This window comes from Gopherus flavomarginatus, chromosome 1, assembly GCF_025201925.1.
Source record: "Gopherus flavomarginatus isolate rGopFla2 chromosome 1, rGopFla2.mat.asm, whole genome shotgun sequence".
NCBI classification, from domain to species: domain Eukaryota; kingdom Metazoa; phylum Chordata; order Testudines; family Testudinidae; genus Gopherus; species Gopherus flavomarginatus.
In genome coordinates, this window is record NC_066617.1 from 245254984 (window position 1) to 245280736 (window position 25753).

Genomic DNA, 25753 nt, shown 5'->3' on the forward strand with positions numbered 1-25753 from the left:
TTATTCCAGTGTTTAACCACCCTGACAGTTAGGACATTTTTTGTCATGTTCAACCTATACCACCCTTGCTGCAATTTAAGCCCATTGCTTCTTGTCCTATCCTCAAAGGTTAAGGAGAACAATTTTTCTCCCTCCTCTTTGTAACAATCTTTTATGTACTTGAAAACAGTTATGTCCCCTCTCAGTCTTCTCTTCTCCAGACTAAACAAACCCAGATTTTTTTTTTCAATCTTCCCTCTTAGGTCATGTTTTCTAGACTTTTAGCCATTTTTGTTGCTCTTATCTGGACTTCCTCCAATCTGTCCACATCTTTCCTAAAATGTGGCACCCAGAACTGGGCACCATATTCTAGTTGAGGCCTAATCAGCTCAGAGTACAGCAGATGAATTACTTCTCATGTCTTGCTTACAGCACTCCTGTTAATACATCCCAGAATGATGTTTGATTTTTTTTCTGCAACAGTGTTACACTGTTGACTCATGTTGAGATTATGATCCACTATGATCCCCCTGTCCCTTTATGCAGATCCCTTTCCATAATTCTTTGATTGTGTCATATGACCAAGTCGTAAAAGCAACAGCAAGTTTTGAGACACAAACCAGATTAGTAGCTACGGCCAAAAGTGTGGAATGTAAGCACTTAAATAAAAGTGACCTGATTGTTAGAGATGCTGAGAACACCTACCTCCAACTGAACTAAGTAGGAGCTGCAAGTCATCAGCAACTTTTAAAATCAGGCCACTATTTATTTCTTAAGTGCTGAAATATAGGGTTTATATCTAACTTTAGGTACATAAATTTGAAAATTGTGGTCTGTGTCAGCAACAGCCATATTAGAAGCCTGACACAAAAGTAGCTCTTTTCTTTTAAAACTACATCCTAATACAGTTTTACAGTTTTCCTCCACACGTTCAGTTTTAAAGTTCCAGTATAAGAATTCATAAAGATTCTTCACAGGGAGTTGTGCCTGGATCTAAAAAGTAGGTATTCACCTCATCATATGTGCAATCTATGGCAAAATGGCAGCTCTACATTCAGGAAAGAAAGGCAGAAAAGTAAGTGTGAAAAGCTGTTTTGGAAATGGTACCACTATAATTTATAGGCTAACTATGAAATACTTAGAATTTACTGAAACAAAACTCCCACTTAAGTTAATGGGAGTTTTGCCTGAGTACTCAAGACTGCATGATTTAGGGCTTATACAATACATTGGAAGTTTATAGGTCTATATCCACTGGAAACATCCCATTACCTACCACTGGCATTTAGGACCCACTGTGTTTATGGCAATAATCTTCCTTTGCTCTCCACAGATATTTACTATGCTGACATACATGCATAAAGAAATCAGAAATGAAAAAGGTCAGCACTCATCAGTTCTAACTGTTGATTGAAGACACTGACTTATAGTGTAGATGGAGTACTGGAAAGTCAGAAAAAGCTGAAGGCATTTTAGGATGAAAGTGGTATTTGGAGCTACTTGATATATATCATATGTTCTATATACATAATCTGAAAATGATGTTACTAAGCAATATTGGTAAACTATACTCTTTATGGTTTTAAAGAGCAAAAATGAAATGCTAGCCACTTTATTTTGTTTTAATGCAGCTTCTTATTGTTAGATTTAGTATTGGAGCCAAAGATTTCGCAAAATTGCCCTTCTAAAATATTATATTTGAAGTAGGGCAAGGGTTCTCAAACTGGGGGTTGGGATCCCTCAAGGGGTAGCGAGGTATTACATGGAGGGTCATGAGGTGCCAGCCTCCACCACAAACCCTGCTTCACGTCCAGCATTTATAATAGTGTTATATATATTAAAAAGTGTTTTTCATTTATAAGGGGGAGGTCGCACTCAGAAGCTCTTAGTTGGAAGGCCTTAACAAAGGGGTGCATTTTATAGCTTTTTCTAAAATTGGACAAATATGGGCTCAAATTTATAGAAGCAAGTTCCAGAGACAGAGACACCCTATTGAAGGAGACCTGATTCAACTTCTGCAAGTTCTTTCCTTGGACCAACTTGCCAAAGTATTACTGCCAATTGCAGTACCAGCTGATGATCTTGCCCCAAGTACTACCTCCTTCACTGAAGACATAGAGGTTCTGATTCCCATCTCACCAAAAACAGTGTAAATCTTTACAAATTCTGTTAAAGTCAATGGAGTTACTTTGAATTTACACTAACATGCATAGACAAGACTTAGACCCTGTGTATTTTTCACAGATGTTGTATTTCTTTTCTCTGATTTCTCCATCTCCTCCCAGTGGGAGATCTCATTGCCAGTGTCAACAAAGGGCATCATTTCTATGCAGATGATATCCAACTTTACAACTCACTCCATTTGCTCTCTGATCCCTCTATTGCCACCTGTTGTCACTCTGTCAATCAACAGATGGCTACACCATCACTAAGGAATGCTTCAAAGACATTCAAGATGTTTTAAAAGTCCTCTTTGTTCCATGTCTTTGACTCTTCTATCACTCTGCTTAACTCAGACCTGTACTCCTAGGGCCAGAAATTGTGTAATCTGGGACAAACTTTTTTGTCTTCTCTCATCCTCCATATTGAAGTCTGTCCTTCACTACCTCCAGAACATTCACAGATTTATCCTTACTTCAGATTCTGCTTTGCATATTTTATGCTCAATGCCTTAATCACTTCCCATCTTGGATAATGCAGTTCAATACGTTTTAGTCTTCATAAAATCCTACTCTCCTAACTTTACAGTCCAATATGCAGGAAACAGAATACTATCTTACTTGAGAAAGTGGGGGGCCCTCAACCTATCCTTCGTCAATTTACAGGCTTTCTTAACATCTCTGAATCCAATTTTAAAAACTGTGTAAAAATATGAAAGTATTTTACAGGAATGGTTCAAAAAACTCAAAAACAATGACAATAACACCATTGTTTTGGGTAGGCTAGTATTTTTAGTACAGGAATAGCTTTCCTGAACTTGTTGAACTTTGGATTTATACCAGATTCTCTCTCAGATCTTATATGAACCTTCTCCTTTGCTCATCCAATCTTAGTTTCCTCTTATCTATTGCTTCTTTCCTTCACTCTTCACAGGTGGAAGAGCAATCCCACTTTTTCACTTTCCTAGATTCACCTAACCTTAAAGTCAGGGTATGTCTACACTGCAATAAAAAACACCTGCAGCTAACTCAGGCTTGCAGAAGTCAGTCTGTAGGCCTATAAAATTGTGATGTAAATGTCTGAGCTTGTGTTGGAGCCTCGGCTCTGGGATGCTCCCCACCTGTGGAATCCTAGATCCAGGGCCAGCTCCAGGCACCAGCATTCCAAGATAGTGCTTGAGGTGGCATTCTGCAAGGGGCGACAGTCCCTGTGCTTTCGCCTCAAAGCAGCGCACCGAATTGCCGCCACGGACAGTGGGGGCAGTCTGTGCACCTTTAGGGCGGCAGGCGTGTTTCCGCGGTGGCAGCAATTCGCCAGCAGCTTCCATGTTTAGCTGTCCAAGGCGGCTTCAGCTAAATGTAGAAGCTGCCGCCGAATTGCTGTGGCCGCAGAAATGCGCCTGCAGCCCTAAGGGCACAGGGACTGCACCAGCCGTGGCGGCAATTTGGTGCGCTGCTTGGGGCGGCGAAAACTGAAGAGCCTGCCCTGCCTAGATCCCAGGCTCCAGCCCAAGCCCAATGTCTTCACTGCAATTTTATAGCCCTGCAACCTGAGTCAGCTGAGATGGGCCAGCCATCGGTGTTTTATTACAGTGTAGACACACTCTCTATTCCTTCCTTCTGAACCACTTCTTTGTTGCTGCTTCATGTAGATAATAAAGTGAGGAAAGAACATCTCTAATGCTGCCCCAGTCCTGGAACTCTGACACTTCAAAGACTGCATTCCACCACTACACAGAAGATGCCAAAGGAAGCCAATAGCAAATAGATTAAATTTAGCTAAATCCTTTCTTTCACTTCACTGTGATAAGTAGATGATATATATACGAAAGGAGGTGAAACCATATCAGAAGAGAGGGTGGGGGAATCTGGATACAAATACAGAGGGCCTGCAGCTATACTGAGCGAATGCTAATAGGTGAGTGAAAAGTTGTGTGTGTGCAAGGGTATGAGCACATGTCCCTCTTAACCCCCTCAACCCCACAAGCCTATCCAGAAAGTCCCAGAGGTTTATTTGTGAAATTTATACAAAGTATGAAACTACACAGGTTTTGAGGCTGGAGAGAAAGATAAACAGTGAAGTGAACTATATGGCAGGGAGTGGCTCTCAAACTGTGAGAAGTTCTTAATAGAGAGATTGTCTATCATCTACCTTTACATTCACCATTGCAGGGGCTTCACCTCAATTCCCATTTGCTATCACATAAACCATCTTTCCTCCCATTTGCAACCCCACCATAGCATTCCTATGGCAACTACAGCAATTGCATACATAGAAACGCAATCGGAAAATATTTAATGTATTTTTAGCTCTCTTTTAATGGAACGTAACAGCTGGAAACAAGAAGAGCCAGCATCATGTGATTAGTCAGCTCTTTTGAGAATACCAGCAAGTACTCCGTGGACCATGAACCACAGATTGACAACTATTGCCAAGAGAGTTGCCATCCTTGAGGGTTTGGGGTGGGATAGTGCCTAGGAAGGTCACAGGAATATGGTGGCAAATGGGATTGAGACATGCGCCTTGCGTTGCGCCTACTTGCCTGCAGTGACAAGCTGGGCCCCTACAATGCGCCTTTTATGTTGTGATGCACTATGAGGTCAGGCGGGAGCTTCCCCACCCCAGGACGCCCCCTCAGCCACAGGGTTCAGGAGGCTTCCAAGAGGGAGTGAGGGAGGGAGGGAGAGAAGGAACCCTGGGGATGCTGATGGCAATGGCACAGGGGGTAACTGGAGGGTGCTAGGATCCAATCCTTGACCCCCAGGAGGCAATGCTGGGAGCCCGCAGGGCATGGGGGAAGCGGCAGGTGTACATGGGGCCACAAAGGGAGCCGTACAGCACACAGGCTGCTGGCAAAGGACAGGACGGGGCACGGAGCCCGCCGCACAGACTGCTGGGAAAGGAGCAGTAGAAGGGAAGGGCCAGCAAAACACCGGGAAGGGAGGGGAGTGTCGTCACACCGCACAGGCTGCTGGGAAGGTGAGGCGCCTGCACGGTAACGTCAGGACGCAGCAGTAGCCTCGTGGCGTGGCTGTGTTTTCTTCCAGCCACGTGCCCCTCTGTCACCCCGGCAACCGGGCGCAGCTTCTCGCGGGGAGACTCTCGCGAGAGCTGGGCTCTATAAAGTGTCCGCTCTCGCGCGGGGCGGGCCGGAAGGCGGCGCGGCGGGTTTGAAGGCAGCGGCGGGAGGTGAGATATGAAACCGCCGTCACCGCCCCTCCCCCCTTGCACTGTGCCTCCGAACCCGCCCGTGGGGCCGGGAGATTGCCGGGGAGCGCGGGGCGGCCCGGGCCCTGGGGGGCTGTTTGTGAGCGGGTCAGTCCCGCGGCGAGGGCCTGTCCGGGTGGGGCGGGGCGGGGCGGGGGCAGACGCGGGGTGCGGGCGTAGAGGAGAGGCTGAGCAGGGCTGGGCACTGCCAAGGCCGTAAGAACTGCCATCGTGCTTAGATCAGTGGTCCATCTAGTCCAGTGTCCTGCCTTTAGAGCTGGGCAGTTCCCAAGTGATCCATCCCTGTCATCCGGTCTCAGCTTCTGGCAGTCAGAGGTTTAGTGCTCGGGGCCAGAGGGAGGATGGGGTTGCATCTCTAACCATCTTGGCTAATGGCTGTGGTGACCAAATGTGAAAAATCAGGCTGGGGTAAAACAAAGACCCTAAAATTGGGACAGTCTGCTCACCCTACTAATAACTGTGGTTGGACCTGTCCTCCATGAATGTAGCTAATTCTTTTTTTAAACACGTTATAGTTCTGGCTTTAATAACATCCCCTGGTGACCTGTTCGAGGTTGACTCTGCATTGGGTGAAGTACTTCCTCATGATAGCTTTAAACCTGTTGTCTATTAATTTCATGACTCATGACCTGCACCGAGGCACCCCGGGTTCTCTCTCCTCAGGGGACAGAGTCTATCAGGAGATAGACCATAGATGTGATCAGTCCTGCAGTGAGCTGGGTGGGATGGGCCACTCAGTGCATTTCTTCCCTGTCATATCGTTGCCATTCCTTGAACAGTGTGTGAGTTCAACACCATGGATAACTGTGGTGTCATAAACACGGTATCTGAAAAGCTGTAGTAGCCAACAGAAAGTGGGGAGGGGAAGAGAGAAAGTTGACCATTTACTGTTGTTCTGCCTGCCTTGTCTTGAGTGCTTAACTGCAACCATTATCACTGCATAGTGCGTTTTGGCTGCCTCTCTCAGGCATTCTTTCCCTGCAGAAAATTACTGCAAAATCAATGTGGATGTTATTGAATCAAACATATGCAATTTAGGAAAAGCTGAATCTTTACTCTGCCCTTATTTGTTGACACCCTAAAATATGGACTATATAGCATATTGTGAGTGGCTTTTTTTAAAATATATAAAGAGCCTCAGTGGCTTTTGATGCACAGATCACATTGACTTTACATGTTCTCCTAATTCGCTTAGATAACATAAAATCCCAACCGGCAAATACATAGTGGAACATCTAACTTGCAGTTAATTCAGATTCCCTCTGTCTTGGTTTGAATTATTGTCGGGATCTGGAAACAAGCCATATCTAAAGAAAGTCTGAGTAAGTCATGTTATGGATGTTTAAAGGTTCCTGAGTTTGAGTTTGTCCATTATTGTGAAGCATGCTAGCTGGAAGACTGGATAAAGGCTCAAGCGTCCTAATTTTAAATGTATCTAAATTATGGTGCTAACAAAAGCTTCAGATATACTTCTTCCTTACTGAGGTTTTAATAATAATAATTACAACTATTTTGCATATCTATAAAGCCTTCCACCTAAGGATAAGAATGCTTTGCAAACATTAAGCCTCTTTATGACAGGGTTTTTTTACAGATGCGGTGACTGAGCTATCAAGGTCAACTACAGAACTGGGACAGAACACAGTTGGTTTTTTTAGTATTTTGCTTTAGTCCTTTGCTTCTTTCCTTAAATTCTGAACTCAGGCATGCTCAACCTGGAGCTTTGCCTCAGAAGTGAGAGTAATTCAAAGCTGAAAGGTCTTGCAGCCATCCCAACACTTAAAGCCATCAAAGGTTTGCATTGGCTTTTAAAAAAACAACGTTCCATACATTGTAAAGGTTGATAACATTAACTGGTATTTTCAACTTTGATTTGTGTTGTAGTTCTGACTGAGACATAAGAATCAAATAGTCTGAAAAACAGCACTGTACTCTAACTGAATAAACTTGATAAGAAATTTCATTTAGGATTATACTGATAAATCATTTAAAGTGAGATGAAGGGATCATATTTTAAGGCATAAGATGCAGAATTAAGTTTGAGTTTTCAACGTTAGTGCTGTATTTCCTGACTCAAATGCTTGCTATCTCAGTCTTAACATTTAATTAATACTAACTTCATTTGCTTGGAATTTCATTGCTTGCATGTAATGCCTCTGTAGTATGAGTCTGGTTTGAAGCCTTAATTAAGACCCACTTCTATTTTTATTTAAAAAAAAAAAAGCCCTTAAAACTTTGCACATCTACATTCACAGAAAGGAAGGGTTCTTTTGCAAAATTGGAAATAAATGTCTGAAAAGTATTAGGGCTTGTCTTCATGTACAGTCTACAGTAGTAAAAGCTTTAGTGTAAACAGTCCTAGGCTGAGAGAAGAGCTTCTCTCATTGTAGTTAATCCACCTCCCTCAGAAACAGTAACTGTTGACAGGAGAGTTTCTCCTGTCCACATAGCACTGTCTACATGGGGGAGGTTAGACTGGTATAACTATATTGAGGTGTGGATTTTTCACACCCTGAGCAATGTAGTTATATCGCTATAGGTCTGTATTGTTGATCAGGTAAACTATCTCCCTTATGCTAAGATTGTACAGGATGGGGACTCAGAGGAACAACCTTCACAGCCCAGATTAGTTTTAAAAGCCTTTTCATAGATTGTGATACTAATCCATAGTTGATGGAATGTGACCCGATTCTCATTTATTTGTATGTATGTTTGTCATCAAGCCTTGTATCGAAGTTTGTACTACGTGGTATTAGTTCAGTCTTGACATCTTGTTGCAACCATAATATTAAGCAATAAAATCTTTCTTTTAACAGGCATCTTGGATGTTGTGCAACAGAGTGAAAGACAGTGGAATAAGTAGTGAAACTTTTTTAATCTGGTTGACTTGAGTTCTTTTGTTGGAACAAAGGTAAACTGGTAGAAGATGCCGACTGGGAAAGTTTTGCAACCTGTACTTAAAATGAAAGTGGATGAACTCTTCCTGTGCTGGCTCAGTCAGCCTGCAACCCAGTTGATGTTAAAGGATTGTTTGAGAAGGATCAAGAATGAAGAGAAGACTGAAATTGGTAGTGGAGATGCTGGGGACAGTGAACCTCTCATTTTTACTAATAAAACCTCCAAATCTAAACAAAGTATGCTAGATAACCTGATATCTCCTTTGGTGACTCCTTCCAGTCCTCCTCATCTTTCTACAGCTCTCCCCCTGGGAACTTCAACTAGCCCAAGAAACCTATCTAATATTAGAGGAATACGTAGATCTACAGGGACAAGAACAGTAAGTTCCTTTACTTTCTGAGACTTAAAATAGAATACTTTTGTAATAGGTGAATCTGAAGTGTGTGGTGTTGACGAGTTATGAGGATGTTTGTTTCACCACTGCATTCAATCAAAAAGTGAGTTAGTGGCATAAATTGCTAATCTTTGCTAATACTTGTCTAAACTATCAAAAGACTGAGTTTTGTAGCTGATTGCTTGTGAGTTTGTTTTGTTTTGAGTAATGTTCATTTTGTTTTTCCCTCTTGAATCTCCAGTTCTTCAAAATCAGCAGTGGTAGTTGTTCAGTACTGTGAAGTGTAACAAAGTAATGTAAAAGGACACTAAACTCTTGACAGATATAATACCGTACAATCTGAGCTGTATATCTCTATGTTGCAACTCTTACTAGATGCTAAACATACCACAGTGAATGCTACATGTGCAGGAAAATCCATTTACTCCTAGAGGATTAGAAATTGCAGAAAATTGTTGATTTTAGTTGTAGAGTAGCTGTTTTAATAAACTTAACACCTAAGGGTACATCTACACTACCCGCCAGATTGGCGGGTAGTGATCAATTTATTGTGTCTACACTAGACACAATAAATTGATCCCCAGTCACGCTGCCGGTGACTCCGGAACTCCATCATGGTGAGAAGTGGAAGTGGAGTTGACGGGGGAGCAGTGGCCATCGATCCCATGCCGCGAGGACACAAAATAACTGATTCTAAGTCGATCTAAGATGTGTCGACTCGTAGCTGAAGTTGCGTATCTTAGGGTATGTCTATACTACGGGATTATTCTGATTTTACAGAAACCAGTTTTTAAAAACAGATTGTATAAAGTCAAGTGCATATGGCCACACTAAGCACATTAATTCGGCGGTGTGCGTCCATGTACTGAGGCTAGCATCAATTTCCTGAGCGTTCCCATAGCTATCCCATAGTTCCCGCAGTCTCCCCCGCCCATTGGAATACTGAGTTGAGATCCCAGTGCCTGATGGGGCAAAAAACATTGCCGCTGGTGCTTCTGGGTACAGCCTCACCCCTCCCTCTGTGAAAGCAGCAGCAGCCAACTGTTTTGCACCTTTTTTCCTGGGTGAACTGTGCAGATGCTATTCCATGGCAAGCATGGACCCTGCTGAGCTCAAGACAGCAATCATGGACGTTTTAAACACTTTGTGCATTCTCGTGCAATCAGTGCTGAACCAGGACCTGCAAAGCCAGGTGAGGAGGTGGCGGCTACCACAGAGTAGCCACGAGAGTGAGGACATGGACACAGAATTCTGTCAAACTGCAGTCCCCTGCGCTTTGGAGATCCTGCTGGTAATGGGGCAGGTTCTAGCCATTGAACGCCGATTTTGGGCCCGGGAAACAAGCACAGACTGATGGGACGGCATAGTGTTGCAGGTGTGGGACGATTCCCAGTGACTGCGAAACTTTCGCATGCGTAAGGACACTTTCATGGAACTTTGTGACTTGCTTTCCCCTGCCCTGAAGCACCAGAATATCAAAATGAGAGCAACCCTCACGATTGAGAAGCGAGTGGCAATAGCCCTGTGGAAGCTTGCAACGTGAGACAGCTACCGGTCAGTCGGGAATCAATTTGGAGTGGGAAAATCTACTGTGGGGGCTGCTGTGATGCAAGTAGCCAAAGCAATCACTAAGCTGCTGCTATCAAAGGTAGGGTCTCTGGGACCCGTACAGGTCATATTGGATGGCTTTGCTGCAATGGGATTCCCTAACTGTGGTGGGGCGATAGATGGAACCGATATCCCTATCTTGGCACCAGGGCACCCACTACATAAACCGCAAGGGGTACTTTTCCATGGTGCTGCAAACACTGGTGGATGACAAGGGACGTTTCACCAACATCCACGCGAGATGGCCGGGAAGGGTTTATGAAGCTCGCGTCTTCAGGAACACTACTCTGTTTAAACAGCTGCAGCAAGAGAATTACTTCACAGACCAGCAAAGAATCCTGTGGCACCTTATAGACTAACAGACGTTTTGGAGCATGAGCTTTCGTGGGTGAATACCCACTTCGTCAGATGCATGCACCCACAAAAGCTCATGCTCCAAAACGTCTGTTAGTCTATAAGGTGCCACAGGATTCTTTGCTGCTTTTACAGATCCAGACTAACATGGCTACCTCTGATACTTCCCAGACCAGAAAATAACAGTTGGGGATGTTGAAATGCCTGTCATTATCCTGGGGGATCCAGCCTACCCCTTGATGCTATGGCTCATGAAGCCATACGCAGGCAGCCTGGACAGTAGTCAGGAGCTGTTCAACTATAAGCTGAGCAAGTGCAGAATGGTGGCAGAATGTGCATTTGGCTGTTCAAAGGCACGCTGGCGCACATTGGTTTGGCTGAGGTCTGAGCGAGTCACTAATGTCCCCATTGTTGTTGCTGCTTGCTGTGTGCTCCACAATCTCTGAGAGTAAAGAGGAGACCATTATGGTGGGGTGGGAGGCTAAGGCAAATCAGCTGGCTGCTGATTACGCACAGCCAGACACCAGGGCGATTAGAAGAGCACGCCAGGAAGCGATGCGCATTAGAGAAGCTTTGAAAACCAGTTTCATCACTGGCCAGGGTACAGTGTGACTGTGTGTTTCTCCTTGATGAAACCCTCCCCCCTTGATTGTCATTCCCTCTTTCATTGCGGGTCACTTCCATGATTTCCAAAAACATTTCTTCTCGCGTCTTTTTTTTCCGCCGCCTTATCTGAGATAGCCTTTGGGACGGAGTAGGGAGGCTTGAAAAATTTGCAGCTGCATGAGGGAGGGAAAAAAGGGAGAGAAGTATTTAAAAAAATACATTTTACAGAACAATGGTCATATTCTTTCACGGTGAACAACACTATTCACCTTACATAGCACATGTGTTTACACTACAAGGTCGCATTTTGCATCTTAATATTGAGTGCCTGCGGCTTTGGTGTTACAGATCACAGATGCAGGTCCAGGCAGCAGAATTCGGCTTGCATGGCGCCATGGTAATCCATTGCCTTTCGTCTTCGGCAGTCTTCGTCTATCCAGCACCTTCCTTTCCCAAATAGCAAGCAAAGCCCATTGAGTGCTGCTTCTTTCCTGTTAATATGCAGCAGCAGAAACCACCCCGTGGCTGGTATCATGGAAGATCACTGCTAAACACCCCCCCTCCCCAATCACAGGGCTGGTAGCAGGGAAGATCCCTGCTAGCCAAACACAGAAAAGCTCAGTGCCAGGTGCCCCCCTCCTCTCCCCCCACTTGGCTACCTGCAGGGAAGGATTTCTTTTAAGCCACAGGCAAACAGCCCAGTAGGAATGGCCATCTCTGTCCCCTTAATTTAATTCCTGAATTTCAACCAGGTTTCCATGAACGATATCACTCTCCTGAGGATAACACAGCAAGATAAAGAATAGATGTTGCTTGAATGCCAGCAATCACCGGGACCATATGCAGCTAGGCTTTGTCATGCAATGATACCAGATTACTTGCTACATGCATGGTGTGGTCAAGTGTCCCACCATGGAGGACGGAATAAAGCAGCGCTGCCCAGAAACCTTCTGCAAAGGCTTTTGGAGTACTCCAGGAGAGCTTCATGGAGATGTCCCTGGAGGATTTCTGCCAAACGGTTAACAGACTTTTCCAGTAACTGTACTGCCCGCGAATGCATCCCAAGTCCTCAGGGCAAATTAATCATGAAAAAAGCTTGCTTTTAAACCATGTCTTATATTTACAAGGTACACTCACCAGAGGTCCCTTCCATGGCTTCATTGTCTGGGATAGTTGCTTGGGAGGGCTGGGAGGGTAATTCCGTCAGGGTGAGAAAAAGCTCCTGGGTGTTGGGGAGAACAGAGTGCTATGTGCTCTCTACAAGCTCATCCTCTTCCTCCTCATCTTCCCCATCCGCAGAATCCTCAGCCATGGTTGCGATTACCACCCCCACCTCAGAATCCACGGACAGGGGTGGGGTAGCGGTGGCACATCCCCCTAAAATTGCACGCAGCTCAGCATAGAAGCGGCATGTTTTCAGCCCTGCCCTGGACTTTGCTTCTTTGGTTTTCTGGTAGGCTTGTCTGAGCTCCTTAACTTTCACTCTGCACTGTACTGAGTCCGTAGTGTGGCCTCTCTGCATCATGGCCTTGGAAATTTTTTCAAATGTTTTCATTTTGTCTTTTGGAGAAGAGTTCTGTTAGCACGGAATCCTCTCCCCACACAGCGATCAGATCCAGTACCTCCCGTGCAGTACATGCTGGAGCTCTTTTTCGATTCACAGGGACTGCATTGTTACCTGATGAGCTTTGCGTGGTCACCTGTGCTGATCTCTCCATGCTAGGCGAACAGGAAATGAAATTCAAAAGTTCGTGGGGCTTTTCCTTTCTACATGGCCAGTGCATCCAACTCCAGATTGCTGTCCAGAGCGGTCAAAATGGTGCACTGTGGGATAGCTCCTGGAGGCCAATACTGTCGAATTGCAGCCATGCTAACCCTAATCCGACATGGCAATACCGATTTCAGTGCTACTCTCCTCATCGGGGAGGAGTACAGAAATTGGTTTAAAGAGCCCTTTATATCGATATAAAGGGCTTTGTTGTGTGGACGGGTGCAGGGTTAAATCGGTTTAACGCTGCTAAATTCGGTTTAAACGCGTAGTGTAGACCAGGCCTTAGATCGATTCTTTCTCTGTCTCTCTCTCTCCTCTTTCCCCTCCCCCCCCCACGATTGTAGACCAGGCCTAAGTTATTTTGCACTCTTATGTGGAGGTGCATCTGATAAAATCTTCTACTTCACTGTTTGGATTTACAAGCTACACTAGTGTCTGAAATTGGTATTAGGGATTTCATTTGACTAACGATGTGGAGTAGAGCCTTAAAAACTGACATCTCTAGTTGGAAGCTCTAGTTCACTGGTTATCCACAGGCCACATGTCACTTTTCCTGGCACTAATACAGTGCAGTGCACTTTACTAGAGTTTGAAAAATTTACCATACACTACTAACATACACTAACTCTACAAAGGGAGAGGTAGTATCTACCAATAGAAGGACAATGTCCTGGTGAGAAGCCTAGGCCCAAATTTTTAAATATATTTAGGTGTTGCTTTGTTCAGCATTGCAAAACCAAACTGTTTTAGGAGCCTAAGTCTCTTTGGAAATGAGGCTTAAACTCCTATATCAGTTCAGCATTGCAGTGCTGAGTGAAGCAATATTTAAATCCCTTTAAAAATCTAGGCCTTAGTCCCTTGTTATCCTTAGCCTCTGGGAAGGTTAACTAGTATTTTGCCTTTGCTTCTCAAGGGTCATCATTTGTATCCTCTTCTGCCTAGTAGATATATGACCTTGAAGTTCTATCAGTATGGTGTAGAGGCTGAATGATTTATTGCCTTATGTAAATAGACTGCGTGGGAGTCTGGTTGTAAGTATGTGCTCATCTTTCTACTTGTTCCATTTATGATGGGCACAGGGGCTTTAAATCTGAATTCTCAGTGGAAGACTAACTAGAATTTCTTATCCAGGAGATCAGAATGAGTCAATTTTGCTTTTCTTCCCAATACGAGTAGTTATTCTTAATATTTCTCAGTGGAAAAAATTCTCCAGAAATTCTTTATTGTGACAGCATCATAAAGTAGAATGAAAGTGATGAACTTAGTTATGTGGACTAATGCTCTTTTGTTATGCAGATAATGACTGTATTACAAATGTGTGAATTCATAGAAATTGCATATCAGAGTAGTATTGGAGTCATTTTTTTTTAATTCCTTCCCAGTGCAGTAAGGCTAAGTCTGGTATCTGTTTTCCAGCATTTTCCTGACTGAAAAGGAAAAGCGAAGGATTGAGGATAGAGGGGTGGGAAATTTAGATAACTGGTGGATTTACGGCTTACTGTACTTAAAAAGAAAGAAAAAGAACCCTATGACCTGGTCATCCAGATTTTGTGCCCACCTTTCTGCATGAAGCTATCCCGGTCCAGACAGGCGCTCTGAGGACATGAATACCATTTGTTTGGAAGCCCAGGGGCGAAAGCTTACTGACTCTAAAGCCAAATCTCAGACTCAGCAGCCATATAGGTGAAGAAGTGCTGATTTTACAGACATCCATAAAATAGCATGTGATGATATACCTTTTTAATTAAAGAAAAGGCTAGCTTTCTAAAAGACTAGGTCTGATGGAAAGATGTATTGTTGCTTATCCTTAATTTAATATGGTTGTGCCAAAGAGCAGAGTACCAGGTAAACAGATAGGAAGACATTGTCTCTCTCCCTGTAGTGACAAGCTTACCAGGCGCCATATTTTATATGGAACCTCAGACTTGATTACACTTAAACAGAAAGTAATAGTTTTGGTCAACGAATGGTATGTTTCTAAGCTCTCCTTTTCTAAAGCTCCTGGCTTCTATTGAAGGTTTCAAGTATTGTGCAGTGTTGCGGAATTTGCTGCAGAATTGTTCTAAATTTCATCTTTTTTTAAAAAAGGCAGCTAGCTTTCACTGTTATGACTAAATCCTAAAAATGAGAACTGAGTGTAAACCAATGCAGAGTCTTCATACAGTTTGAAATTATTTCAGAGGGCTTGTCTAAACAGTGTGGTAATGTGCACTAAAAGGGTGTGAATTCTCAAGCACATCAACATGTTGCATATTAACTAGCCCATGTAGATCTTGCTGGCATGCGCTAAAAGTTCTTAGTGCCTGTTAACATAGTATTGTTTGAAACAGGATTGCAAGGGCCAGTTAGTGTGCAACATGTTGATGAGTTTTAGAACTCACACTCCTCGAGCATGCATTGCTGTGCTGTGTAGACAAGCCCACAGACACATGAACTGCCTCCTCTCCATGGGCTGATAAAATGTTAAGTTTAAAAGTTAAATATCAACACTACTGAATATTATAGCAAAAACATCCAACTAGTGTCATCTCAAATTGCTTTCAGGTCAAACTACCACTAACCTAATCCAGTTGCTCAAATTTCCAGCTTCCCCCTCTTCTTCAACTGCTTGTATGGTATACTTGTGTTGTCTCTGCAAGATCTGTAGCATGTTGTAAATGGAAAATGGCAGTATAAAATTTAACCTTTTCAAATGTGTAGCCAAATTAAAAGGTCCATAGGACAGCAATGAAAGTGTGAAGTGATGTAATACCCCCCCCGGACTGCACTACTAGTGCAGTAGGGGTCCCTGCCAGTAACGGGGGCAGGCTGTAAGTGAGCCAGAGAAGGCACTGTGAAGGCAGGTCAGAAGTGGGAGAATCTAGCTGGGGCAAACCTGTGCCCCAGGAATAATCTGTGCAGTGGCTCATAGGATGCTTGCAACAGGTCAACAAGTTAAGGCATCCCTCAACACAAGGATATATCATCTGATCTATGGGATTGCTGTACTGGCTTTATAGTACACCTCTACCCTGATATAACACGACCCGATATAATACAGGTTCGCATATAGCGCGGTAACCCCAGGTCTCCGGCAGTGGGGCTTGGGCAGCGCTTTAAAGGGCCTGGTGTTCTGGCTGCTGTGGGGAGCCCTGGGGCCTTTAAATCACCGCTGGAGCCCTGCCACCGCTACCCCGATATGAGGTTTCACCTATAATACTGTAGGGATTTTTGGCTCCTGAGGACCATGTTATATCGGGGTAGAGGTGTACTGTATTCATTTTCACATCTAGTCTAGTAATCTGCAGTTTTGAATTTAAATAAAGGTCCCCCAAAACTACTCCACACTGAGACGTGTGCTACAGAATTTGTCTAGTTTTCTTGATTATAATAGTGCAGTGGCAATAGCTGCCTCTTGTTTGAGGCCTAAAAATTTCTTATTAGGCATTTAATTATCTGTAGGCTTAAAGTTCCTATAATAGCAGAACAGATGGCAAATGAATGACCTGGTCTTCCATTACCAAACATAGGTAAAACTATTGAAGTCAGAACCTCTCACATTTCATTCCAATAGGCATCAGAATTTATCCTAATTTTCCTGTAATATAAGGATAGTTTTATAAATATACTAAAAGTAATGATGACTATTTGACAGTAAGGAATTACAACAGCTCTTGTTTGAAGCCTTCTTGGTGGCAACAATAGAAAAAAGATAATGGTTTGGAGAAGGAATGTCTATATTTCTAATAAATTTATAATGGGAGGAAAACTAAAATGCCATTTTTAGCTAAAAATGCACTTGGGATTTGGATCCATGGTTATGTCACTGGAAACCTCTTGAAAGGTATTGGAGTCTTGTAGATTAGTTGTTTAATCTACTCCATTCTTCAACCAATACTTAACTTCAAAAGATTTTCTTTCCCCTCTTAATATTACTCAGTTTGCTTGGCAGTCTGAATACTCTGCAAACTGTGTACAGTAGCTAGCCCAATGCATCTAACAATATACTGCCCCAAGTAAGTATAGCAGTTGTTTAGAGAACTGGAAATGTTGAATATTCATAATGGAGAGCAGGGGAAGTCATAAATGAAAATGTAACCTTCTTCATTTAGATAGTGGTGTGGCTTTTATAATACTCTTTAGAAATGACCCTTATAGGCTCAGTTCTCCCCCCAAAATTGGGTTCTATACTTCAGAAAACTTGTGTGAACTCTGGTCTGATTTTATTATCAGCTGAACTGAACCTTCGTCATAAACATTTCTCTTCTATAAAATACAGTATGTTTAAGAAATAAAAGTTTATTTAGAATGACGTGCATTTGCTGTGTACATCAGCCCTTAAAATAACACCCTTGGTATAATTGCAGGTTCTCCTGTAGCTGCTAACTTTCTTATAGATAGCAGTATCTACCCTTTTTTCCCTTCAGATGCATCCACAAACCACTCATTACAATGTTAAATAGAATGCATCTATTTGTGTATGTGTACTTAATCATGCTTCCAAGATGAGTTAAAACAGATTTACCTACCACTAGTTTAAATTTAAGTGGAATTTGGAATCCTGATTGTCCATGAATGGAAAAAAGTTCCTAACTCTAAAAACAGCTTGTAATGTTGCTCCAGTAATCCAGATTTAGTTTCTAAACAGGAACCATAAAAGGGATAGAAAAAAATTAAGATACAATATTGTAGCATTTGGGACTATGTTCCAAAAGATGGTTTAAGAGAGAGGTCTTACATCTAATCAGGAATAGTTGAAGAATGAATCGAATTTCCTAGAGCTGCATAAAATTTCACTATAGCCAACTTCTTTCAACGTCTCTGCCCTTTTAACTACAGAAGGGAAATGTATGTATGTGCTTTGCGATTACTGAAGTATATATTTTCTTTTTGGCAGAGGCCTGTTGGAGGCATCTTCCATCACCACCTTCGGTACATATGGGTTGAGTTGAACTCAATTCCAGAAACGGATATCAGTCACAAATAAGATACAGGGTATGCAGTGGTGCTGAATACCTATGAACAAATAGGTTTCAGGAGATAACCATGAGACTTGAATTATAGTTCTGTTTGAGTTTAGTCTCCATAAAAGGGTTTTGAGTTGTGAGAAAACAGGTCTTATTTGAAGGGAGGAAAATCTTGTTTTTCCTGGGCCATATTCCCCACACACTTGGGGGAGAGGCAGGAAGAAAGATAATTGAGACCATTCTACATTAGCGGAGAACATGGAGTCCACCATTCTTTAGCCAGCAAAAGTGCCAGTCATATTTGAAGATAGGCTATGTTTGTGCTACCTCAAAGCCACTGATTATTCAAGCAGCTAAAAAACAGTAAGTTAGAGGATGAAGACTTAGAAGGAGTTAGTTCACATGCTGTTGCATGGACAGCATAAAGGATACCCATTGTGTTATGTGCTTCCATGATGATCTGTCTTGAACCAAATCTGGCACGTTAGAGTGGGATGCCTGTGAGGAACAGGTGTCTGTCATTCAGCCATCATGTTTTAGGTCTGGGTTTTTTCATCTTGCTCTCACTGGATCAATGTCAAAGATGACTTTTGCAGGGAAGTTGGTAGGTATTCAGAGCAGCCGATTACACCACTTTGGAGAGAAGGATCTGTTTAGTTAGAAAATGGATCTATTCATTCCACTTGAATTTTTACCATTTGATGTTTTCAATCATTTGGAGATGTTTCATGTGATTGATGTCCAACTTCTTTTCAATCTTAACAGTATAGGCCATGTTTCAGTCCCATATCTGAAAAAACTGACCACTGAAGCATTTATATAATCCTCAGCTTTGTGTGTCTACTTATCTTAGTAGCCCAAGTTGATATTCTGGTTTTGAAAACTGAGAAAGCAGGTGCAGAATTGAACTTAAAACAAATTAAGTTATATGAAGTTACTTTACTTTTAAAGTCCACCAACTAATTTAACCTGGGTTTCCCTTTATTTTTGCTCTTAAATATTCACACAGAGAAAATGCCCTCATTGCATAAACTCTGAATATATTATTTTACTTGTTTGTACTTACTTACCTCACTGAACCCAAAACCATCCTGAGGACTTGCTCGATAATTTAGTATCATATTGCTCATAGATACATTACTAGCTTTTGAATAAGGGATATCTTACAAAGTTTACTTTTCTTGTATAGTCTTTCAGTGTTGATGCTGGAAGTTACACTACATTAATGCTGCTTTCTGGAGGAAAAATTTAAAATGTCAAGGCTGAATCCCCACTCTGTCACTCCAAGTGCGGAAAGTGGGGGCCTGCAAGGATTTTAAAATAATACTTGCACTCCAGGCTTGTATTAAACTCCCAAGGTTACAGCTTTCTCTGACCTTGGCTTGGTAAACACTGCCACCACCCAAATGCAAAAACCGCCTTGGACCAAGTGAGGAGCACTTGAGAATTCCTCCCTGTGGGTACCCTCAAGCCTTTTAATTCCCTGCCTTCCCCCCCCTCCTCCCAGGGGGAAGAGCTGAGAAAGAGAACAAAGGAAATTAGCTATTATCACCACCAGATAATCAAACAGCATATGCACAGACCTCTTAGGACACCAAAAATCCAAATCCTTCTTGAAAAAGGTAAATTTAATTAAAACAAAGAAAATAAATACATCTGAAACTTAGGCTGTTGCTAGATTTTAAAAGAGCAATTCAAAAAATTAAGCATCCAAAATAGCTTTCTTGGGGGTTCAGCTTAAAGGTTACAAGCAAACAAAAGTATCTGAGGTTAGCACAGAGGAGATCCACAAGTCAAAATAAACATAATTAGGCTTATTCTTTATCTAAATGTTCCCTATCCAAATAATTCCTTCTAGGTATGGAAGGTAATTTTTCATACCTGGTTCAAATCTTACACAGCATTCCTGGTTATAGCTTTGTTGCTCTGTCCCTGCAGCCCAGAGAACAGACAAAGAGAAAGTTGCCTTCCCAATTTTAAAAAGTTCTAGCTTCCCAGGGGCTCTTTTGGTCAGATGCCCACTCCTTTTCTTTTATCTGTGGGCTTGTTAACCCTTTACAGGTAAAGCAAGCAGACCAAGAGGGATTTTACAGTCGGCTGGGTGTGCATCAAAGTCAGCTACTCCTCCCTACCCCCCACCTTCATGTATCATACATGTAGTCTTGAGCTTAAATACAACTATACAAATGCTATATTAAATGAATGTTAAGGTTGAAAAGTCAAACGCTCAAAGGTTAAGAAAAGCCAGAATTAAAGTTGCATGTTCAACTTTAATTTTGCCTCTTGTGTGTGTGCATTATGATTGTCTTTAATTTCCATGACCATGTTTTCCCACAGGACCCCCTGCCTCATTTAGTATACAGGAGAGTTATAACTTGATCAGACTTGGGCAGATTTTCTGAGGCAACAAAAGGCATGTCCCTAGCACCAAGCTATATTATGCTCCCAGGAGAATCATCTTACTGAACCGCCATTGAAGCTGCCCAAATCCTGCCCCAAGGAGTTACCCAGGGTAGTAAACCGCTTTATCAATCCTGAATGCCTATAACCTGTATCAGAACTGAGTTACCAAGCACTGCAAATGTCTATTGCCCAACTTTACTGAAATCATGTGTATGCAGGTAGTCTTCTCAAACAGCATGGATTCTCTGCCTGAAACCACCAACCAACAGCCTCCCCTGCATTCCCAGAATATAGTACATTCACTCATGACATTCTGGGCACTCTGAGTCCTGACCCAAGACTCGCACATCTACCCCATGCCCTTCCTGGCTCTTGAAAGAAAGTAATGAATAACTGGATGTCACTTATGACTGAAATAGCCAATGCATCTTTCAGAGGAGGAATCTTCCCTTCCCCTTTCAAACATGCAATAGTCTGACCAACACTGAAGAACCCCACCATGGATACTTAAACCTAGCCAACTATTCCCAGTGTCAAACCTCCTATTCCTGAGCAAGCTTACAGAGAAACTAACAAAAGGCCAATGACAAGCTCATCTAACTGAAGCTAACATTCTGTACTTGGAATAGTCTGGATTTAGGTCAGGATGTGGAACTGAAACTGCTTTAGTGGTACTAATGGATGATTAGTCAGTGGATAGAGAACAGACATCTATTCTCATCCTCCTGTACCTCTCTTCCACAGCAACACAGTACCATGTTATACTGCTGTATTGCCTGAGAGAGACAGACAGTGGGCTCCAGAGTAATGCACTAAAATGGTTTGAGTATTTCCTGGAGGGATTCACCCAACAAATAGTGATGGGACACTGCATCTCCACCGCTAGACCCCTCACTTGTAGAGTTCTATGAGAACAGTTCTCTCTCCAGTCCTTTTCAACATCTGCATGCAACCACTAGGTCAGGGGTGGCCAACCTGTGTTTCCTGAGCCGCATGTGGCTGTTCAGAAGTTAATATGTGGCTTCTTACCTAGACACAGATTCCAGGGCTGGAGCTATAGATGCTAACTTTCCAATGTGCTGGGGGGTGCTCACTGCTCAACCCCTTGCTCTGGCCAAGGCCCCTGCCCCTTCCCCTGAGCCTGCCATACCCTTGCTTCTCTCCCCTTCCCCCCATAGCCTCCTGCGCACGTGAAACAGCTGATTGCAGTGGGCGGGGGGAGTAGGTTCTGATTGGTGGGGGCTGCCAGCTGGCAGGGAGGTGCTGGGGAGCAGATGGGGGGCTGCTGATGTATTACTGTGGCTCTTTGGCAGTGTACATTGGTAAATTCTGGCTCCTTTTCAGGCTCAGGTTGGCCACTCCTGTACTAGGTGAACTGGTCAGACAGCGTGGAATCAAATGCCAGAAATATGCAGGTATCAGAGGGGTAGCCGAGTTAGTCTGGATCTGTAAAAGCAGCAAAGAGTCCTGTGGCACCTTACAGACTAACAGACGTATTGGAGCATGAGCTTTCGTGGGTGAATACCCACTTCGTCACGTGCATCCGACGAAATGGGTATTCACCCATGAAAGCTCATGCTCCAATACATCTGTTAATCTATAAGGTGCCACAGGACTCTTTGCTGCTTTTAGTAATATGCAGATGACTCACAGCTCATCTTATCCTTCACTACATATGCCCAATTCAGTGCCACCAAGATGGTCTAGTGTTTGGATGAGTTCAGCTCATGTATGAACAGCAGCTGGATGAAGCTAAACCTAAGCAAAACAGAGATGGTGCTGGTGGGCAGAGTTTTCAGCCACGATGCATTCTCTTTTGATTGAAGGTTCACATCCTCAATTAGTCAATTCAGTCCATGGTCTAGGATTACTCTTGGATTCTTTGCCAACACTGAGCTCTCACATAACAACAGCCATGAGTAACACTCACTACCATCTCTGGTTGGCTAGGAGACTGCTGCATCCTGTTTGACAACGGCCTGGCCTCCGTTATTCATGTCTTTGTCACCTCTCAGCTGGGCTACAGCAATGTAGTATACCTGGGCATATGAAACCTTCAATATTTAGGAAACTCCAATGCCGCCTCAGCAGCACAGGCACCTCACACCCATGCTCTGCTCTCTACAGTGGCTTTTGAATTTTGAATCAAGTTGAAGGTCTCAGTCCTTATCTTCAATACACCTCATGGCCTGGGCCCAAGATACTTAAAAGTTCATCTTAAGCTCTGGTAAAAAGACCATTGTCAGTAACTTCACTCCTCTGACACAATGGAACACAACAATAAGGGTAAAGCTCGTCTGTGTGGGAGACAAAACTTTCTCTGAGGGTGATCTGAAACTGGAATGAATTCTCCCAAGGACTAAACTCCCCACAAACCTTACCACTTTACCCTCCAAGTACAATGCCTTGCTTTCTCTAATATAAACACACAGCAAAATTGTATTAAAGTTTAAAAAAAAAACTAACCAAAACAAGATGCTTCACTACATATGCTTCTTCTGGTGAGAGGATGAGATCTGACAGGTGACAGCTGGCTTCCTTAATGCACTACTGCAGGGTTAGGCCACCTATGGCATGGGTGCCGAAGTCGGCATGCGAGCTGATTTTCAGTGGCACTCATACTGCCCGGGTCCTGGCCACCAGTCCAGGGGGCTCTGCATTTTAATTTAATTTTAAATGAAACTTCTTAAACATTTTAGAAGTCTTATTTACTTTACATACAACAATAGTTTAGTTATATATTATAGACTTATAGAAAGAGACCTTCTAAAAATGTTAAAATGTATTACTGGCACGCGAAACCTTAAATTAGAGTGAATAAATGAAGACTCGGCACACCACTGCTGAAAGGTTGCTGACCCCTGCGCTACTGGAATGCTCTCAGATGAGTACAGTATAAAAAACTATCTAGAATAGACATTCCTTTGTCCTGATGTTGATGATGATTGCATAATTGCATGTTTGTTGCATTCCTTTGTTTTTGCTTTTGTATATTTAAAAAAATAAGTTCTTAAAATAGCATTTACTAGAAGAAATTGGTGTCAGACTACAATTTGATCACCTATTGTAACTTTGAAAGAAGTCAGTTATATACATTACACTGTAGGAAAGCTGAAACCCCCCAAATGTTTTTTTTGGTGGGGGGTACTTTATTTTACTGTCTGCCCCAGTTATATGTATGCTAATACAGATTTGGCAGTGCCAAATAAGTATTTTATGTTTCTAGCAAATGTAAAACAGGAAGAAAACTAAAATGCAGTATTTTTTGGCAAAAACTTTATTCTAGTTTTTAACCATCTACAGCAGTTTCAGAAACGTGCTTTAATATCGCAGACAACTTCTGTTGCATAATTTGTTTTCTTATTCGTTACTAACAGGTTAATGCTCCCATCTATGGAATTTGGAGTTGATCCAATGATAGTGGATGCTCCAGAACTAAGTCCCCACTCTTCAGCTCAGGTCATCAGATTTTCTGCTTCCAGCAGCTGGCTGTTCATTTTCTTCATTTTTGTACATTAGCAATGTATGTTTCTTCTCCCCTTGCCCCCTTGGTTTGCATTTTTAGTAACAGGGTGGCTTCAATCATTCAATGCTACAGCATCTCTTAGGCATGCTTCTGCCCCCATTTGGCCATGGCAGAACTGGCCTGCAAACACTGAGTTAAATCTGTGAGGTAGCATTTACAGACTTTACAGAGGACGTATTATGCCCTACCTGCTCACAGCCAGACAAGCCTTGTGCTGCCAGAGCATGGGTCTCAGTTGGAATAGTATGTCGAGTCTCACCTCTTGTCCCAAGGAGCTGTGACTCAACATAAAAGACCAGTCGGAAGCTTCTGAACACTTTAGGAAGATAATCTAAGGATGAGAAGGACACTATTTGGCTAGCTCAAGGGGGTAAGTCCTGCAACAGACCTGGGCTGGAGGGGAGGAAACCCTGAAAGGATTCATAAACCTTTCCCACCCCTCCCCCTCCCGCCCCACCAAAAACAAACAAACTGGGTTCTCAACTCCGTGGGGGAAGAAGCACAGGGTTCCCTACATGGCTCACAAAATTAGGTATCTTATTCAAATCACATCGAATGCCCCTCTGTGGGAAGGCAAGTACAACCAAATGATGAAGTTAGCCTGATTTTTTTTAACTCTAATCCTTGCATACTCACTATGAAAGCAAGCATTGCAGAGGAGAAGCAAATTCCAGAATCTGAATACACATACTTCTAGTTCATTTGGGCAGCTATGTCTGATGTCTGAACCAACCTCCTCGCACCCCAAACCCCCCTAAAATCATGGCCAAATGGGATTAGACCAGTGATCCATCAAGTCCAATATTCTGTCTGACAGTGGTTAGTACCAGTTGCTTCAGAAACAGGTGCAAAAATCATGTAGCAGGCAACTATGGTGTTCACAAGGGAAGTTTCCTCCTACCTTCTGTTAAGCTAGTTTATAATTAAGGTATGAGTGTTTATCTCTCTCCCAAAACTGGGGAGTAACAGGGTGTCAAAGTTTTTCCCCCACTTTGAACTTTAGGGTACAAAAAGTGGGGACCTGCATGAACACTTTTAAGCTTAATTACTAGCTTAAATCTGGTACGCTGCCACCAGCCAGAATTTAGTGTCTGGCACACTTTCTGTTCCTCCAAAACCTTCCCTGGGGAACACAGATCCAAAACCCCTTGGATCTTAAAACAACGAGAAATTAACCATCTCCCTCTTTTCCCCCCCAGACTTTCCCCTCCCTGGGTTGCCTTGAGAGGCTTCACACTGATCCAAACGCCTTGGATCTTAAAACAAGGAAGTATTAACCATCCCCCCCTTTTTTTTCCCCCCACCAATCCCTGGTGAGTTTAGACTCAATCCCTTGGATTTTAAAACAAGGAAAAATCAATCAGGTTCTTAAAAAGAGAGCTTTTAATTAAAGAAAGAAAAAGTAAAAATTATCTCTGTAAAATCAGGATGGAAAATGCTTTACAGGGTTCTCGGATTCATATAGACTAGAGGGACCTCCCAGCCTTAGATTCAAAGTTACAGCAAACAGAGGTAAAAATCCTTCCAGCAAAAAGAACTATTTACAAGTTAAGAAAACAAACATAAGACTAATCCGTCTTGCCTGGCTATTACTTACAATTTTGAAACCTGAAAGACTGATTCAGAAAGATAGGGAAAACCTGGGTGTATGTCTGGTCCCTCTTAGCCCCAAGAGCGAACAACGAACAACACAAAAAGCACAAAGACTTCCCTCCACCAAGATTTGAAAGTATCTTGTCCCCCTATTGGTCCTCTGGTCAGGTATCAGCCAGGTTTACTGAGCTTCTTAACCCTTTACAGGTAAAAGAGACATTAACTCTTAACCATCTGTTTATGACACGGGTCAAAGCTTTTCTGTGGCAATGCAAATAACATCCTTG

The 25753-nt window shown here is 42.8% G+C and overlaps 1 protein-coding gene across 1 annotated transcript in view; it reads left to right on the top strand.

Annotated features, from left to right (window-relative positions):
- The first annotated feature begins 5232 nt into the window (after window positions 1-5232).
- Window positions 5233-25753, top strand: part of PPP2R3B (protein phosphatase 2 regulatory subunit B''beta) — a 100697-nt gene continuing 80176 nt past the window's right edge. The window contains exons 1-2 of the mRNA XM_050919459.1: window positions 5233-5328; window positions 8184-8644. Of these exons, the coding sequence (XP_050775416.1) occupies window positions 8294-8644 (351 nt within the window). The 5' untranslated portion in view covers window positions 5233-5328; window positions 8184-8293. The remainder of the gene's footprint in view (window positions 5329-8183; window positions 8645-25753) is intronic.